This window comes from Oculina patagonica, chromosome 2, assembly GCF_052425735.1.
Source record: "Oculina patagonica isolate OP01 chromosome 2, crgOcupat, whole genome shotgun sequence".
Lineage (NCBI taxonomy): Eukaryota > Metazoa > Cnidaria > Anthozoa > Scleractinia > Oculinidae > Oculina > Oculina patagonica.
Window position 1 is genome coordinate 28,061,634 of NC_135759.1, and position 18,871 is coordinate 28,080,504.

The 18,871-nt window shown below is 38.9% G+C and overlaps 4 protein-coding genes and 2 pseudogenes across 6 annotated transcripts; 1 reads left to right on the forward strand and 5 right to left on the reverse strand.

The window, feature by feature from the left end:
* Positions 1–2,117: 2,117 nt before the first annotated feature.
* Positions 2,118–5,255, forward strand: LOC144643909 (uncharacterized). The gene is made up of 2 exons (XM_078503301.1): positions 2,118–2,460; positions 3,142–5,255. Exons 1-2 carry the CDS (start codon positions 2,130–2,132, stop codon positions 4,311–4,313), a joined length of 1,503 nt encoding a protein of 500 aa, XP_078359427.1. The 5' UTR covers positions 2,118–2,129; the 3' UTR covers positions 4,314–5,255.
* Positions 5,256–5,302: 47 nt separating this feature from the next.
* On the reverse strand, positions 5,303–7,351 carry LOC144643918 (uncharacterized; annotated as a pseudogene). Its single transcript, XR_013568996.1, has 2 exons — positions 6,544–7,351; positions 5,303–6,254 (listed from the first exon to the last, which is right to left on the reverse strand). The product of XR_013568996.1 is annotated as an uncharacterized LOC144643918 (transcript).
* Positions 7,352–7,992: 641 nt separating this feature from the next.
* LOC144643890 (uncharacterized) lies at positions 7,993–10,066 on the reverse strand. The gene is made up of 2 exons (XM_078503280.1): positions 9,467–10,066; positions 7,993–9,061 (listed from the first exon to the last, which is right to left on the reverse strand). Exons 1-2 carry the CDS (start codon positions 9,927–9,929, stop codon positions 8,661–8,663), a joined length of 864 nt encoding a protein of 287 aa, XP_078359406.1. The 5' UTR covers positions 9,930–10,066; the 3' UTR covers positions 7,993–8,660.
* A 49-nt stretch (positions 10,067–10,115) lies between these two features.
* Positions 10,116–12,038, reverse strand: LOC144643891 (uncharacterized). Its single transcript, XM_078503281.1, has 2 exons — positions 11,400–12,038; positions 10,116–10,757 (listed from the first exon to the last, which is right to left on the reverse strand). Exons 1-2 carry the CDS (start codon positions 11,917–11,919, stop codon positions 10,624–10,626), a joined length of 654 nt encoding a protein of 217 aa, XP_078359407.1. The 5' UTR covers positions 11,920–12,038; the 3' UTR covers positions 10,116–10,623.
* Positions 12,039–12,194: 156 nt separating this feature from the next.
* On the reverse strand, positions 12,195–14,024 carry LOC144641928 (uncharacterized). Its single transcript, XM_078500946.1, has 2 exons — positions 13,357–14,024; positions 12,195–12,874 (listed from the first exon to the last, which is right to left on the reverse strand). The coding sequence occupies exons 1-2, from the start codon at positions 13,967–13,969 to the stop codon at positions 12,810–12,812; spliced, it is 678 nt and encodes a 225-aa protein (XP_078357072.1). The 5' UTR covers positions 13,970–14,024; the 3' UTR covers positions 12,195–12,809.
* A 1,868-nt stretch (positions 14,025–15,892) lies between these two features.
* LOC144643892 (uncharacterized) lies at positions 15,893–18,094 on the reverse strand (annotated as a pseudogene). The gene is made up of 2 exons (XR_013568990.1): positions 17,121–18,094; positions 15,893–16,278 (listed from the first exon to the last, which is right to left on the reverse strand). The product of XR_013568990.1 is annotated as an uncharacterized LOC144643892 (transcript).
* Positions 18,095–18,871: the final 777 nt, after the last annotated feature.

An 18,871-nucleotide genomic window follows, 5' to 3' on the forward strand; every position in this document is an offset into this window, starting at 1 on the left:
CACTTGAATTGAAAATTGAAAGAGCAGTTGGCGAAGGATCCACCTGAAAGTTTGGATTATACTGAATGTGTGCAGAACTGTGGTGAAAACTGGATGTTTTCTTGCACAAAGACGTTTTCCTGAATATTTGTGGAGGATCTTGGTTGAATAACACTTGATGTTGCTGCCGATAAATCTGCGGTATTCATTTCTCTGATTTCTGCCGATGCCGGGCGAAGAGCGCGACTTGACGGTAAGCAATTGTTTATCGTTTTAGTACTCGAGTTGTGTGGACATTGTGCTGCAAATTGCGAAATATGTAGTCGTCTTTTACTTTGAAAACCATCAGGCCAAATTTCTTAGCCTTTTTTTGTCTTTTCTGGTTCAGCATCTTCTTGTATTCTTAGTATTTGCGATTCAGAAACGCCGGCGAAACGCAGGTTTACGCCGGCCATTTTGTTTCAGTTTGGATCAAGCATTATTCACTCCCTACGGAGTGAATAATGCTCATTAGCCCGAGATAGCGAACCAATCAGATTGCTTGAAACACCAAGATCACTGAGTGTGTTTATACTAATTACTAATAGACCTAATAGAGCGTTTACATATGACGTCACGGCAGCCATATTGGTGTTCCGAAACAAAGGAACGGCGGCCATGTTGGTGTATCAAGCCATTCCTCCGGGAATTAAACTCTATTTTTATGCAAAAAGATGTTTTTTTTAGTAAACCAATATGGCCACTGGTCACGTCACTGAAAACGCTCTATCTTTCATCTTCGTACTTTTTGTCCTTTCGATATCTCACTCGTCCAAATCCAGATATCTTGGGGATATCATAATTTAAAAAAAATTCCCTGACGAGCATTCTTTTAATGGAAAACTAGACATTTTGGAATCTATGCCTCTGATTTTTTTTTTTTGTGGCATTTCTGTTTTGCGATTGAACTGTCTTTTTGGATGAAACTATGCACTTGTTAGAACCGGTAACCGCCTTATCTCCTTTTACATACAGAATCGTGTTTAGAGAGATTCTCTTGTTATCAAACCTGTTACAGATTTTTTTTTTTTTTTTTTGGGGGGGGGGAGGGGGGCGACGATCTTTGCTGACGTCGTTGTTTTTTTATTTTGGGTCATTAGCATACGGCTTTGCGTAGATCATGCTACATACAAATTGACTCCAGATGTTAAAAGAGCTTGTGAAACATAGTAACCGGCCATATTTTTTTAGCTCTTTGCCTGTAATATGAGGGAGATAAAAGCCTTGAAAAACTGAAAAATTTCTTGGTGGCGAAAGCGCTAATGAGCCCATGCATTCTTTGTTAAACTATGACTTTTCAAGCCCGCGACACAGAAAAAGTATTTGATATAATTTATATCGGGCTCAAATTTTTAGCGAAAGTTAATCGTGTCCTGTTCGTTTAATAATCAAAATTGATATTTTTGTAGCCCGATCAGAAATTGATGAGCTCATGCTAATGAGGCAAATATTGTTAAGGAAGATTCCCCTAAAAGAAACCAAAGTTTGTAACTATGCTGATACGTCTTGTTGCTTAGCAACGTCTGAACAGAACCACGGGTTCAGCCAGTTAATTCGATCAGAGACCTTTTTGTTACCCAAGTTGACATCTACTCTCGCAAAGGTTACAAATATGGCAGACGAAATAATACACTAGTCTGAATGCTCTGCCGTTAGAATATCAAACCATTCTTGGCAATACAACTACAAATAAATTACAGCTTTAGAGCACAGTGGAGCAAGTAAAAGAAAGCCTTTCACCATGTACCAGCTATGTGGGAGGAGCCATGTAAACAAATTTGAACAGCGTCAAATTTATGACAAATACAAACCATAAATTTGCTAAACTAAACTGATTCAATTTTATAATGTTAGTGAATAAAAAAAGAGTTTTTCGTTAGGTGCATCTAACAGTATGCAGGAAATGATTTTCTTGAAAATGGATTTATTCAAACATGGAAGTTTTTGACAAGAGCCCAACATTTTGTGTCATGTACAGTTGAGCAATTATTACCACATAAACTGTGTGATCATGATCTCACTAATCAATATTAACTACTCGAATTATAGATACGCGAAAAGCGATCACTTTTTCTCGTGTAAAACGATTTCGTTTTCTTTTAAATTGTGTGATGAGGTTTTTACAACTTAAAGCGCAAGTTGCTGTCTATCTTTCGCTTGTGCTATTTAATTTAGGCGTGGTTGAGAATCGTCAGGCTGCTCCCAGCACCCTTCTAGAGGCATTGAATATCACGAAGAACGAAGAAAACAAAAAGAGTGGTCCATCTTCCAACCATGGCTTTCGAAACCGACGATTTCCTTCCAGCTTTTCATATTTCTCTAACTGTCCTTTAAAACAGGGAGTCGTATTTCTTGGAGGACCCTGTGGTCCTATGAGAGCAACATGCTGTGGTGGGTTTGGTTGTGCTTCTGGAATTGGTTTCCCTATTTCGGCTGTGTGTTGTAAGTTACTTTTGATTGTATTCCTTTTCTCCTAAAGCTGACAAATTAATCATCATTATACTAAATTGGTAATAGCACAATCATCATTATACTAAATTGGTAATAGCACAATGTGTTCATGCTGTTAACGTTTATTTCAAAAACTGATATGTGTGCGATGCCAACCCAAGCCCAAGAATCCTACATCTCCAGATGCATACAAGACAATAATACACCCGTATAGAGTAAAACGTCTCTTCAAGCGCACGTATTATGTTTATGATATGACTGAAAATATGTTTAGATTTATGAGTATTTTATTGTTTATTGAATAAATTTGAAAATAAACTTCAAAATTTCAAGTGTTCGTGGCTACCGTAGTCTGACACAGTGTTTCGTCCCTGCCAGGCGACTCTTCAGAGACCTTTCCGCTTTCAATTTCCCGTTCGCAAGCATGTAATGATGGCAGCAATCTCGTAGAGAATTGCGCTCAAAGTCCCAACTGCACAAAATCGCGAGTGAAAATTGGCAACATTTTAACAGTGTAAATTTGAACGTGCCTTTTAATTGGAAATTCCTCATCTGGTAAGTATATGTATTAGTCAAGAATCATATCACGTTTAGCTTCATTAGTTAATATATGACGGGAAGCGTTTTTTCTCTCCTGCCTTACATTGTCCTTAAATTTACTTTTTTGAATAGGTTCATGGACAAGTTGCAGGGTAGCAAGCCAATCAGGAAAAATAATAAACGCTGCCAAACGATTTGACATCACAAGCCTACCGGCAGCACACCCATCCGCAGTGTCCATAAAAAAACGACCAAAACCCTCCAAAGACAAGCGCAAACATAATCGTGCAAAGCAGAAGAAAATCGACAAGGACTCGTCCAAGGAAAGCAAGGAAGGACCTAAGATAGACTTAGAGTTAAAGCTGAATGATGAGCCCAAGCCAACAGAACAAGAAGAGGTTGTTGTGGGCCAACCAATTCATCACAGACCATGGGTACCCTACATGCATAGACCCCTCTATCCGTTCCACATGCGGCATCGTCCTTATCACTTTTCTCATTATATGCCTCATAATATGAGGTTTTCACATCCCTCCTACTGGCGATTCCAGGGTTACTTTCCCCATTTTATGAGAAGGAGGGCTCCTTGGTATATGAACCCATCTGATGCAAGAAATATCCATCGCTATCCTGAATATCAGTTTGGGGATGTGCAGTTTGTACAGTCTGACCATCCTTTCAGGTCCAGACCACCTTTTAGAGATTATAATGATTTCAGCTCTGACGTTGAACTCCTAGACAAACCGGAAAAACTCCATGAAGACTTCACGCACAGCAAAAACAAAATTAAAAGTCATAAAGAGTATAATCGGCTCCATGAACAAGACCGAAAGACGGTGGATGACTCAGAAGACGCAAAGGCAAACACATTTAGACCAGGCAGTTTAAGGCAAACAGAAGCTGGACGCATACAAGGAACAAATCCCGGAGTAATGGAAAACCAGCAGGTCTTGAATTTCAATCCCACGGAAAAGGAGGACGAAGAGACCAATTACCCTGAATACAAAAGCGAATTTAACACAGACAGATTCTGGTCTTCAGTTGATAAGAGGCAAGGAAAAGATAACAGCCAGTTTAGCTCCCATGAACCAGAAAGAGAAGAAAATGCAATATTTAGAGACTTTACGTCCGATGACCATGGATTTGATCTGGATGAAATTTCTTCCTCCCATTCAAAAAGAAAAGAATCAACTAAGGAACGAGCGAAAACAAACAGAGTCAGCAAAGTCCGTTCTGGTGCAGGTGTTGTGAAGATAAAATCTGATTCTCTTGACATCTCCAATGCAATAAACTCATTTTCTTAAATTAATATAATAGCACGATTAACATACAACACCAGTTTGAGTCATCACTCGATGGTGAGCATCTTACACTACTAAAACATACACGTTTATTAGTTACTCAACATGTGAGTTGTTTTGTACTTCATTCAGAGTTCTTAACTGCAAATTCGAAGAAGAGCATGTCATGGAAGTGCAAAGAGCTAAACTGCCTTGATTATATCGCCAGTGCGCTTCCATATTGTATTTGTTTGACTGAATTTAAGATCCGAGAAATCTTGGGGACGAATTTTGTAAATCAGCTGATTAAATTTCCCGCTAAAGTAAGGTTATGATTTATGATTCATTGTGTTGATGCAGTCAACGAGGGATTTCCCCCCAGATTTGAAACGTGCACACTATTACTGAGTACGCATGCAGACGTGATAATACAGAAGAGGTTTGTGTTTTCCGTTTAGTTATGTAATAGCAACTGTCTCTCAATAAAACGACAAGGGCAATTTCTGATGTACAAAGGTTGCGCTTTCTCGTATATTAGTTAATAATAATAATTATCTTTAATGAGGAGACTTTTTCGCACATATGTGGTTTTCAAAAAGGACCTCAAAGCTTAAAACTAAAAACTAAAATTAACTTAGGACTAAAAGTAAGAATTTTATAAACACTTAAATTAAGATGTTGAGTGGTGCTTTACTTTAAAGAGAAGTGTTGCTATTCGAAACAAAGGCTATTATGGGATGTTAAACAGGCTTTAATTCCTCGCTCTAAGAACTCTAAGAAATATTATCTGATTCCATGTATAATACCTCTGCACCTTAAATTTTCCATCTACCTGAATTGTTTCCATTGGTGTTCACGCGCAAGGAAACAACAAAACTTCCTCTAAGTTTATTCTGGGCAAATAGAATTCCTTAATTTTCGCGAACTACGTAAAATATAAGACGCTTGAACAGTCTCAATAATTTGTTTTTTTATTCTTATTCTTATTCTTACTATTATTATTATTGGCGAAGATTTTATTCCTAACAAATGATATTTTAATTTAAATAATTTTAATTTGAAGCTTTGGGGCTGGATGAATTATATTGTTATCACTATTGTATTTTTGTTACTCTTTCGTCGTCCAGCTTGTTTAATAAGTCTTATCTTGTGTTTTGGAGGATGAAAACGAGCGGTTGGCGGGGACGTTGTGGGTGATTGTGCTGTGACAGCTACTAAGGTAGCTAGTGTACGTGTGGTGCCATAGGTAACCCGAGATGTCGAGCTAGCTTGTGTTCCCGTGGTAGACTGGCTACCTGGAGCGGGGCTGGTTGTCCCTATGGGGCTAGACGTTGTTGGTGCTTGAGGTGTAGTAGCTGTCAAAGTGGGTTGTGTAGTTTTCCCCAGGGTGGCGACACTAGTAGCCTGAGATGTTGGAGTGGTTTGCGTCTCTGTCGTAGGCTGACCTCCACCGGTGGGGCTGGTTGCCCCAGCGGGGTTTGACGTTGTTGGTGCTTGAGTTGTGGTAGCTGACAAAGTGGGTTGAGTGGTTGGCGCTTGGGTGACGACGCTGGTTGCCTAGTGATGTTGGACTTGTTGGTGTTTCTGTCGTAGGCTGACCGGTACCTCCGCTTGTGGGGCTAGTTGCTCCTACTGGGCTAGACGTTGTCGGTGCTTGGGTTGTAGTAGCTTTCGAAGTGGGTTGAGTGGTTGGCGGTTGAGTGGTCACACTGGTAGCCTGAGATGATGGACTAGTTTGTGTTCCTGTCGTTGGCTGACCCCCACTGGAGGTTGTCTCTGAGGGGTTAGAAGTTGTTGGCGCTTGTGTGGTAGAAGCTGACGAAGTGGGTTGAGTAGTTGGTGCTTGACTTGAGCCACTAGTAGCCTGAGATGTCGGACTAGAAGTTGGTGGTGCTTGCGTTGGCTTGGCCCCAGGAGGTTCGGACCCCGGGGTTCCTGATTCTCCTTTGCCCACTCCACTGCAACCTATTTTTATTGAGTTAACAGAAAAATACGAGGTTTGCGGTAGTAGTGATTTGTCGATAATGAGTACTAGTACTGTTCGCGCAAATTGGTCACTTAGAGTGGCAAAAATAGATGTAAATGATGTATTTTTTAAACTTGAGCGTGGCAAATATGGAAATGAAATACACCTTGATGAATAAATAGATTCTTACAATAAGAAACCCCATGAGAAATGTTAAGTATTAACCTGAGTTATCGAAACCAAGTTCAGTTGTGAAATAAAACAAACAGCTCTTCGAGAAATACTTACTGCACCATTTTCCGCATCGGCATGGGAAGCAGGGAACGGGTTGATGCCATGTTCCAAATCTATGCATATCATAGGAGCCTTCCAAAGGGAAACCATATCCGTCCCTCCAGCCGTATTCCGGCCACTGAGAATCAGGAGCTGAAGGCCACCATTGACTGGGATATTGGGAAGATATGGGATTTAATCTATAACCATAGATGTCGGTGAAACACCGCTTCGATAACCAACGAAGTTTACCGGCTTTTTTACTTTTGGGGACAAAACCTATGATTTTTCGCTTGTTTTTACGGCTCGAAGGACCAAGCATATCAAATTTGAAAGCATGGTTTAAGTGATGGTTACTTATGTCGTCTCTTAATTCATCTATTTCACTATCCCTGTCATCCGCGTCCTCTGCATCCCGATGGAATCTTAGCAAAGCATTCGATTGAAAGAGAACTGCTTGGAAACAAATGGTTAGCAAAAGCTTGCTGGAGTTCATTTTGCCCTGAGTTTTTCCCAACACTTTGTCTTATCGTTGCGACTTATGATAATGACATAATGTTCGGATACATTTCTAGGGGAATATATATGACATCATTTTCAAATCTAAATAGAAAAATGGGAATTAAGCTGCAATGCAGCAACTAAAACAAGGAAAACAGAGGAATCCCGATGGAAAGTAAAATGAACTGCTCTGTGCATTGTAGCTCACCGCTATAACTAAAAAAGTGCCTCGGGATATATGAAGAAGTGGCATTTATGTTAGCGCTGCTTACCAGCTTTAATGTCAAACATAAACAGTTACGCCCCCTCTGATAGATCGCTTAAAGAGACAAAGAGAGGACTTGCTTGTTTCCATGGAATCCTTTACACGCTTCAACGGAGTTTTGCAAACGACCAATATCAGAAGTTTTCAAATGATTAGGTAAACCAAGTGGAGTTTGAACACTGATTTCCAAAACATAATTTGCGGCTCATAGAGTGCCATTGCCGTTTTTCCTTGTACCAATACTGATTAGTATTATGGCCGGATTAACAAGTAGTAAGCTCTTAGCATCGAACAACAGACGAATGTAAGTAAAATAAGCTTGTGCAATTTTAAGAGAGTTATAAAAGTTTGGATCATCCTCGAACTGTGTTGTGAATCTTTGACTAACTTGCTTTGTATTGAACGGACGCCAAATTCCTTCTCTGCTGAATTAAAACTATCAGGTCCGAAAGGCCAACCCCCGAGAAAGAAAATATCCCGCTTTTCTTTGGCCCCTCTCCGTTTTTGACTCCAGAGAAACTAAATTTATCTCTTGTTATTTTGTACTTTGGAAGTGAGTGAGAACGAGCGACCGAGCTACAGCTCTAGTGAGTGGGGTCTCTTTCTCTAACACTGGCTCAAGTAGCTTCGTTTCCATTGTGCAATTTTTTATTTACCAATTGAATTTCCTTTAGTTAAGATCAAGTAAAATATTAAAATCATTTAAGCTTTTGTTATATTTTATTGTTTTATGCTTGTTCGTCTGTCGTACTTTTCCTTAAGTTTCTTTAGCGTATCATAAAAACTTTAAATAAGTTCTTTTACAAGAATAACCGCAAAATGCACTAGAAAAAACATTTGCATTATCGCTACATTTGTAAGCAAACTGGCGCTTAAATCCACGTTAATTACAAAGCAATAAGGCACAGCTTCTTGTTCGTTTCTTCTTGGTACCCGAGAGAGGGCTAATGAAGCCCTGGATCGCTGTGAAGACTGAAACGCAAACTTTATAATTATGTTTCTTACAAACCTAACGGTGGTTTAATAATTCTTGGGGCATATTTTCGTGGCCCAGACCCTTGAAGCTATTCACATTTTTTGTAGCCTTTCTCATGACCTCGAGTTCTCACAGTGGAAAGTTAACAACATTGAGTAAGATAGCCATGCAAATGTATTAGTTTATCTGAACTTTAACGATTTCAATCAATGCAACAACATAGGCGCATCGTGGTAGATGAAAAGGAAGAATTAACAGTAAAAGAAATTTAGCCGATTATCTACGTGAGATAAGTCATTTCCTTTTGGTTTCATTTTCTCGATATGCTGTTGGTGCTTTGCTGGTACATGTCAGCTCGAACCAAACACTTCTCTAAGCTGCAAGAAGCAATTAATTTTTTTGTTTCTGTTTCTTAGTTGGTGTATTTTGCCCCTTTAATTTCCAAAAGAATAGACTACCCACAACTTGGTCAGCGGGTGACGCTTGCTGAGGAACTTGCCAGTTACCATAGGTTGCCTGGTAAGGATCATCGTAAACAGGGGGCGCCTCCGCAACATCTGGGGAAGCGCCGTACGTGATATCTTGGCGCTTTATTCCTCGTTGAACGTTGATGTTCTTTCCTTGTTTCATTTGAACTGGACCTTTGAAATTTGCTTGTTTTCCGACGAATGGATGAAGTTGTGATGGACCACCAACCTTATTTGATGTTGGTTGGCAAGGAGCAGCATCGTTGAACTGTGAACACTGATCACTGGCACCACCTCCTCCACCTCCACCTTCTTGACCACAACCTGATTTTTAAAGAAAAGAATCAGCAAGCACAGGAAAAAATATATTATTTCACAGAAAATTTTATTATAAGCTGTAACGCTATTCAAGTTGAAGCAATCTTCTAGTAACGTTACTTAGGCAGCGCACCGAGTTTGACAGTGTACATCAGCCTGTCCTCTGATAAGAGGAAACTGCTTGCTTGTTTTATTTCCAGTAAAGCAGGTATTATCTTTATAGAGAAGGCTAGAAAGGCAAATAATTGGGAAAAAAAAAACAGTTGTCTGTCTAGGTAAAGCCTTATTTAGTTGTTGACATCTTCAATTTGAGTTCTCGTTTTGACACGATCTTGCAAAGAAGTTAACATTTTTTTCTAAACTTGTTAAGCTAATCATCAAAGCAGTCAACCAGTTGAGCGAATGACTTACAGCACCAGCCGTGGTTGTTACAGCCACAAGAGCATCCAGGCATTCTCCACGGCCCTCCACATCCGAACTGATTACATCCAAACGGACTTCCGTGTCCTCCCCAACCTCGATGAAAATTCGGTCCGTATTCCGGGTATAATGGACCTGGCCCCCATCCCCAGGGACGAGGCCAATCTAATAGGCTGTCTTCGAGCCCTACTGGACAATCATACGGAGAACCTAAGAAGCATCTTCTATTTTGGAACTTTTTGAAGTTTTTTTGCTCGCGTCTCCTTTTGTCGTTGATCTTGGTTCCGTCCGCTGAGTCCACGATTTTTCCTGTTTTACTCGGCTCTACGTTTGGCTCATCGTCAAGTGTTTCTCTTCGACTCCTCTTTAGGATTCCCTCAGTTTCCTCGGCAAGGGTGATAGTCAAACCGAGGAGGCACAAAAGTGTCAAATGGAATAACAACGAACCCGCCATATTCTCAACTGACTTGCTGGAGAAAAGTTTCAAATTTTTCTGTAATTTTAAGTCATCTTAAGTTTGAGGTAAGATTTGTAAAAATAAAATCATCAAAGGAATGTTTTGACGATCAGCCATCCCCTCATTAACATTTCAAGACCTCAGAAGTTTCGTCTTAAGTGTCTCATTAGAGTACCTCAAGTCTATCATAACTCGTTTTAAGATATATTCAGACATTTTTTCTTGTTGCTTTAAGGCAAAAAATTCCTTTTATAAGTTTTAACCACGGAATAGCACCAAGACTTTATTTGTCGTCGATTCTTATGACCTGAATCAAACCTGATGGCTTGCTTGTGGTACTACTATAATCGCCTTCCCGGGAAACACTTAAACACACCCATTATGACATGTTTAATTATTTAACGGTACGTAAAAGCAAACATTTCTTGAAAATGAAAAACATAGTGAAATCTGAGAAGATGTTACTGATGAAGTGCCTTGTTCTTAAATGAATAAGTTGCACGAGCAGTTCGCCAAAGAAATCACCACAAGAAAGTACTAACAATCCATGATTAACGAAAGCACCAAAATGAAAATGTTTCTAGCCAAACGTTTGTACAGCTTCATGGCTTTGTTGGCAATATTTGTTCTCCCGGTCATTTAACCAAAGCCTAAGTGAGCTTAAATAAGCAAGCTAAGTCGTTAAGATAAGCTATCCATTGAGTTCTTTCCGGGCAATGTTAATGATAATACGGTCATTGACCTTTTGTTTGTGTTGCTGAGCATCTCTGAGTGGTTTAACAGCGTCGGACGCTTTGTCGTTTACTTTTTCGGTCTCTCCACAACCTGTAAAACAAATAAGACTTTTATTGTTTAGGCAATATTTATGATAATACGGTCACTGTTCCTTTGTTTTTGTCGATGGTTATGAGAGTCCATGCATTTGATTTGAATTGTTTTTTTTTTCCATTAGTACAACCTACCATAAGCTTCTACGATAAGTAACCACTTAGTCTGCGTTTTAGCTTAGGTTGGAGGTGGGAGCTTATCCCGTTTTTCGATTCCCCCCCCCCCCCCCTCCGGATCGGATGTTAATTTATCTCAGAGTCATATCCAGTATATTGGATGAAGAATACAGCACAATGGCCCAGGCAGGCACAAACCTGGACCGCTATATCCGGAGTCCAGCGTCGCCGTTTGCCTCTCTTTTGAGCAAAGATTTTTTCTTGTTAAATAGACACATACAAAATATGAGAAACTGATTAAAATTGGCATGCTTGTTGCACGAGTCCACTGTTGGTCAAAATAACTAAATTTCGTCTGCTGAGTAAAAGGTATACATCCACAGCATTCTTCGATATTTAACCACTTCACAAAACGTCAACTTTAAACATTGCGCGATCTAAAACAAAAAGCCTTAAACCAAGAACAACCAGAGTTTTAATAGTGTTCTTAATAGTGGGTAGTGGTTTGCCAGTTTCAACTTACAGCACCATCCTTGTTGACCGCATGGATATCCACCCTGCTGCGGCCCTGTCTGACTATTGTCATTAAACCTCTCCTTCCAGTTCCAACCATATGCATTTTGCTGTAGGTCGCCATCATACCTGTCCTGTACCCAAGCCCACTCATCTCCAACGTCGTATGGTGGCCCTTCTGCTGGAAAGTGAGGAGGCACTTGCGGACCGACTAATGGATCATTCCATTGAATCTGTGTCTCCAAAAATCCATCTGGGCAACCGGCGCCTGGTGAAAGCCCACAGAAGCAACGTCTTGATCGCTTACGACTGGCTGGTTTGGTTAGATGTTCGTCTAGCCTGTTGTGGAAGTGTTGATTGTTGTGGCCGGCTTCAATTGGCCTCGCCTCATATCTCTTGAAAGCGTGCTCACCAATTTCGAGTCTTCTTTTGATTTCCTGTGAACTTTGTTTCAAAGGATTGATGTTCTTTCCTTTAATTCCAAAAGCAAGGGGGAAAAGGATAAACAATTGAAGCAGTAACCTGTCCATAATTTATTCCTGTATTGAGTAGATCCGTTTTCACCTCAAAGACTTGTATCGCCACATGAAATGGGAGGTGCAAATTACGCAAAGCATTGTCACGAGGTAGCTAAAGTGTTACGCTCTACATGTTTTAGACTTACATTTAGGTAATTTCGACATGTACAACTTATTTTTAGGATAATATAACAAAAGGAGGACGGAATATTCTTACAGCTTTATTTTGTATTTGGATGTAGTTTATAATGAACAATAATAATTATGACAAAGATTTGATGACTGATGAGCTGATCTATGTCTCTTTCTGGTATTTTGGACATTTTCTCCGCCCTCGTGCTGCCTAGTTTAATAATTGTGATGAAAACACCAGACGAGAATAAGGCGAGAACTGAAACTTGGCCATTTTTAGCGGAAGCTTTGTCCGTCTCAGGTTTCTATTCCTTAGAAAAGAATGATTGAGTAAAGGTTATGTGTATTAATCAATTCTTTTAATTTCACTGACTCTTTAGAAAGAAATCAGTCTTCTAGAGCTGTTTGCGTCTGCGTAGGAAACAATGACAGTGATGGTATCATGAGCCACTCTCTAATTCCTGAAGTGATCGTCTGATCCTACTTTATAATAAAACATTTTGGTCTAACGATAAAAAGTTTAGGAGATATAAGTAACACGTGGAGTGACGCGGTTAATAAACATTTTAAACTTTATTGAGAGTTTCTGCATTAGGTGCAGATATATACAAATTAACGAAGCAGAAAACGGCAATAGACAGTTTCTCGATTATTTTAAATCTTTAATCACCAGCGATGTATTTGCTTGTTCAGTGTTTTCTTTTCACATCTTTTCTATACTTGGCTTTTTGCTTGAGAAGTTTGCATTATAGACATTATCACGATATAGCTCAACGGAGAATATTTCGTCGAATCGTCAGTGGAGATGGGATATTTCTTCTCATTCTTCCGTCTCCTGTTGTAATGGAAAAAGATACATAACTGAGTCGCTTACATTGCTTAAGCAGTTTTATGTCTCGAAAAAGCTAAAAATCAGTTATTTTACTTCTTTAACCTGGAAACTATTGTCGCTTTCCCTAATATTGCTGACCCTTTTGAAATGAACAAAATCAGGCCAATACAAGCTAGACACCCAAATTAGTAAACAGCTAGGAACTGGAACACATCTTAACATGTAGTACCAGGGAGAGCCTCAAAATAGCAGTATTAAGTTTTAAATGTAAAATTTCGAAAACAAAGCCCTTTTCTTTATAAAATCCTTGATAGCAACCTGCTTCAATAATCGTGCTTAAAAATTATAATTCCTTTATCATATCAATTATCGAAACAAATTAATTCTCCAATTTTATAATAAAGAAAAAATAATTGATATTTTTTTCAATTTTCAAATAAATTGTTTCCAATAGCTTTAAGAAAACAACAATTTTTTAAACTTACTCAGCCAAACGTGCTGAATATGCCCGTCGTTAAACAGACGCGGTGAACGTCGACCATAACCATTATGATGCATGAACCCGCCGCCATGAAATTTACATCCGCATCCTCCACAACCACAGCAGCAACCTCCACCGCATCCATACTCCCCACAGCCGCACCCAGCGGCATCCAATTCATCAGCAGCGCCAACACCTCCAAAATCTCCATTACTGCCGCAATTACCACATCCACATCCACATCCACCACAACCACCAGAGTTTGAATTACCAACGTAGTCCCACGGAGACAGCCAGCCGGGAGGACATACCTGAGGATGGGAACGTTTTTTGGAATTATTTTCTCTATTTCCTTTTCTGTGGCTTTCGTTTTGATCGTCGTTACTTTCTTTCTCTTCGAATTCGCCATTTTTAGCAACATTATGAAGGTTTTCTTTATCGTGTTCAGATTTCAATGGATCCGTCTCGTCTTCGCTAACATCTTCGTGAATGCTTCGTACTGTGGATTCCATTTCTCCTTCGTAAATTGGCAGATCTATGTTTTCGCGGCCATGAGAAATCGTCATTTGGACAGAGAAAAAAATTACTAACACAGCATTTAGTGTAAAAACTTTCATTTTGATAGAAAATGGCTCCTGACTTCTCCACTTCAAATAAATGTATTCGAAAATAAAACTCTCAAAAAGCAGGTGCCACTTTCATGCAGTAAGAATATCCTCTATTGACCTCCCATTATGAAGGAGACAGATTTTGGTGATGTCACTGAGGCATGAAAAGTATCAAGGAAAACGTCTTTCTTCAATAAACCAAAACAATTATAGCTGGTCTCCAACTCAAACTAATATTTTTGTCCTTCATAGAAAATAACAACCACTTTCTGAAGAATTTAAAGAAAATAAATCAAGTTTATCCATTTTGATAAAATCATGGGTGTGGTTTGCTTTCTGGTACCATTGCGATGCTATTGTTAAATTATAATAAGTTACCCGAGGCCGAAAGCCAATAGCCATAATATAATTTTCGTACTTGAAACTGTGATGTCTCCAGTTCGAAAAACTTACATCGGATTTGTAAATTCTACAAGAACGAGCGCGTCTTATATCAAAAGATAAATATGTCATATTGCGAGTTTATTTATCCGGTTCTGAAGACTTTTCGGGCTTGACAATAGCACAGTCTTTTCACTTAATATAGCCGAGATTAGCAAACGCCAAGAAATCTACTATCAGGAACAAATAGCTGAAAATTTGTATTTTTGAATCACGAGTTACTCAAGTATAATTCTCATTTTATTTTTACTGCACTGGATTCGATGCGCAAAAGTATCAGATGTACAACAAAGGACGGTTGATCAAACAAAAAAGGATCATTTCTTCGTACTGCCTATAAATTCAATTCACGGGATCTGCAAATAGGACATCGTATCTACTGCTTTAAAATATACTGTTATCGTATTATACACAGAAGTGTCTACTGAAACATGAAACAGTGCAAATACCCTTACGTCCTCCGGTTATAAGCTATTGGCTTAATGTGTTGGTTTACTTACAGGAAAAGGGCTTCTATTTTTCGTGAGGGGTGGGGGTATAAATGCTATCAGAAAAGCCTTAGATGTGTACTGAGGAATAATAAAGATACGCAAGATACCTTGCCATTTTCCGTCTTTGATTTTACTTTGACATGAAATCGATCATTTCAGTCACTACATTTCGAACAGTAACAAACTTCTAACTTGCAGTTAAAGATAAATCGAATATCCGGTGCATGTGATTTCTAGTAAATATTGTTCACTAGCCCAAAACAACTATACTCTACTTGCATTATTTTTCCCACCAATTTATTAATGCAATTTATCGACAACTTTGTGTAAGGACATAAGGACAAGTGGGGCTCTTAGGCCATGGGGCTTGCAACCGAAATTATTTTTTGTAAGCTAAGCGGAAAGGTTCGAGAAAGGTGGGTTAACTGAATATCGGTTAAATGCGGGTGTTGGGGGGAAGATACAGAAAATATTTTATACGTACTAAGTAGGGTATGACGTCAGTCAAAGTAAAATAAGGGCTTGTTTAAGCCACCAAAATAGAAAAGCTTTCCATAAACAATATAACACCTTTTTGATAAGAAGACTAAATTCTCACTTGTTGAACAGTTTTAGCTAAATCAAGTTTATAAAGGATATATTAAAAAAATTGTTATTTTATTATAGGAACCTTCAAGTCGTGACTGAATCCTTCATGTGTGACATATATTTACAAAAAAGTTTCAATTATGCTCTAAGAAACATTTTCTCTGCTTGATTGGCCAATGGAAAGTGAAGACGCGTGTTCACCTTTTTGTTTTCGACATTATAGTCTTTGAGCTCAGAACAAGATGTATCGATAAAGACTTATCAATTTAAAACCATCCTGTACGTTTGGTAACTTGACCTGTTTCAAAAGTAATCGTTCGACGATCAAGTGGAATATTTCCTTTACTGAGAGCTTGTACGCAAATTATTTATCCCTTTATGCAATCATCGTACAGGACAACAGGAAAGTGGCTTCAGTTATTTTCATACAATTCATCTTTATTTATCAAACCACGATTCTATTAATTTACATTACAGACTGGTTAAACAGCTCGGTTATCAAGCTGAGAGAAATATATTAACACACCTGCATGGTTTTTGAATATGGATACATAGTGCTTTTATAATTGCCTTTAATTTTCGTGAGGTCGAACGCCTATGTATTCTTGTTCTGCTAAATTGAAGTCTTTTTTACAAACCTTTATACCTTTTTTTACAATTAATGAATTTTTGACAGTGGCTGATGCACTTTTGGAGATGCTTGAGGAAAAAGAGGTTTATCCTTTTGAACTTTATCTGGTTTTTGCTGTGGGAGGTCATCTTCTTTACCTTCAGCATCTTTACCGTTCTTCTTACAACCTGGTGAGAACCAAAACGCAACAATCAACAAAGAAGTAGGAACTTCGTATAGTAGCCTTCGTTTTATACTGAAGGGAAGGGTGGCGAGGGTTAACGTGAACGTATCGTTTTGTTTGGGAGTGCTCTGGATAATTCCCACTAATTTCCCTTCGCAGATCTAGTATCTATTTTCTCCACATCATCTCAGACCAGGTGTTAAATTTGTTACACATCTAAGACCGGAAATAAATTGACATTCCAAATGCGACTAACTGAAAATATTTTAAATCTCAGGTTAAGAGAAGGAAAGTAAGTCCCCATCTCAGCCATCCTGCCCTATCCAGCAGTGAATACCCGAAAGGAAATTTGATCGTCCCCCCCTTCCGCTAGGTTCGTTGTCCTTCTCAAAGGAAACACGCTGCATGCTAGAACAGCGCGGTAGCAAACATTTCTTGTGCGATTTTGTATTTAATACCAAATAGAAACAAATAGCACAAAATTGCAAAGTTTGAAAACAACAGAAAACAGTGACAGAAAAAGCCTTCCATAGCTTCCAAAATTGTTCCGCCAGTTCTTTTTTTTTTTTTACAATGGATTTTAAATTTAAAAATATTGAATTGTTTTTGTTTGTTTGTTTGTTGTTTGCTTGCTTGCTTGTGTGTCTATGTCTCACTTTTTTTTGTCCCTTTTGATAGTTGCCACGCCGCTTGCCGTATAATTATCAAAATTTATTCCAAATAATAATTATTTTGGACCCAGACTAATGATTGTTAGTGCTAAAGCTACCGGGTTTTGTGTTTGCATGCTTGTATTGTGGAAGAATTTAATTATCTTATGCCTAAGTATTAAAACACGTTACTTACAGCACATCATAACAGGCGGGTATCCACAGCCCCCTCCGCAACCACATCCACCACACCCACCACACCCACCACACCACCACATCCACCACATCCACCACATCCACCGCATCCACCAAATCCGCCAAATCCACCAAATCCACCTCCGTATACGGGATGTCCTACTCCGTACCCACCATAACCACCCAAGCCATAAGGTGGTACCATACCACCGAAGCCTCCACATCCTAGGCCAGGCCAGCCACCACCGAAGCCACCACATGGTACGGTGTAAGGTCCACTGCAGCCGATCACCTCAAATGAGTGCGCAGGTCCGCAAGGAAATGGGCACATACATCTTCTCCTGACCTTTTTCATGCGGTTGACAGGAGGTTCAAGTGGCGTTATCTCGATATTTCCAGGCGGACTTGCAAAATCCAATGAAAATGGGTCTTGCTTTACCTTTACCTCTTTCTGGGATGGGTTCTGCGAGCCCGGGGGTTGCAATGCAGTTATAGTGAAAGGTCCTTGGATTCCCATTGCATTTTGCATCTGTAGTTCTTCCGTGTCGGAATCAGATTTCTTTTTACTTTTCGATCGGTCACGTTTTGGCGAAGACTTCTCCTCTTTTGTCTCACTATCATCTTCATCTTCGTCTTCTAAGTCATCACCACTAGAATCCTTAATCTTTTCCTCATCTTCGAGTTCCATGTACACGTCTCTCTTTTGTCTCGTTCGCGGCTCCTCCGTGGTACTTCCATCTTCTTCGTCTTCATCATCAGTTTCACCAGAATTTTCTAACTCATCGTCAACATCAGGTTTATCTCCGTGCCTGGAAGTTGGGTCGCCTTCGTCTTCTTTGACTGGCTTAGCTGGTGTCAAAACGAACGCAAACAATAGGACAATTAACACAAAAACGGCCCTCATGTTTTGTTTTTCTTTGCTTGAGGAGTCAAAATTGTTCTTTTGCCTAATGTTTTTGCATCCGTGAGTCACAGTTTCCGAGAGAACGTAATGTTACGTCATTGTTTCCCTGTTCAAGTGGCGTAAAAGGTCACCTGTAGAATTGTATCAAGCACTCAAATAAGACCTGTTAGCCTTGCTTCTAAAAGATCGAAGATCTTCTTAATATTTTCGTAAACAAAAGCGTATTGTAGGCGCCCACTGAGGTGACAATGAACAACTACAGAAGTGTGGAATGAACCACTTGATCGTAATAAAAGAGTTATACACATTTTTGATTTTTTTTTTTTTTTTTTTTTTTATTTTTTATTTAAAAAATTGTTAAAAAAAAAAATAAAAATTTTTTTTTTTTTTTTTAAAAATTTTTTTAATAAAAAAAAAAAAGCAGTTGAACACAACTGAATTGAATGAATTCTTATTTGACTGAATTGAGTCATTACCTTTTTGTTTCAATTCGTTCTAAGTTTAAAAAAATAGGTCGCATTCAAAAACAATAACGCAAATGAAAACTATAAAGCCTATTTCGTTATTTGCGTGGATATTGAATTCAATCGCGTTTCTTGTAAGCCATTGAACCAAAAGTAAAACATTCTCTCCAGTTGTTAGCTTCTGTAATGAAATATTGCTTGTTGCGGAAAAACTTCTTATACGCTTCAAAGCAGGAGAGGCAACGGTTGGGTAGCTTACAAAGGGTGCATTCTCATAGACAAAGCGTAGGACTACTGAGTCCTAAACACTCATATGGCTGTCATAAACTTCCGTTTAGTTTTCAGTTTCATTTGCTACTTTATTTCCTCTTTTATTAAATTAAC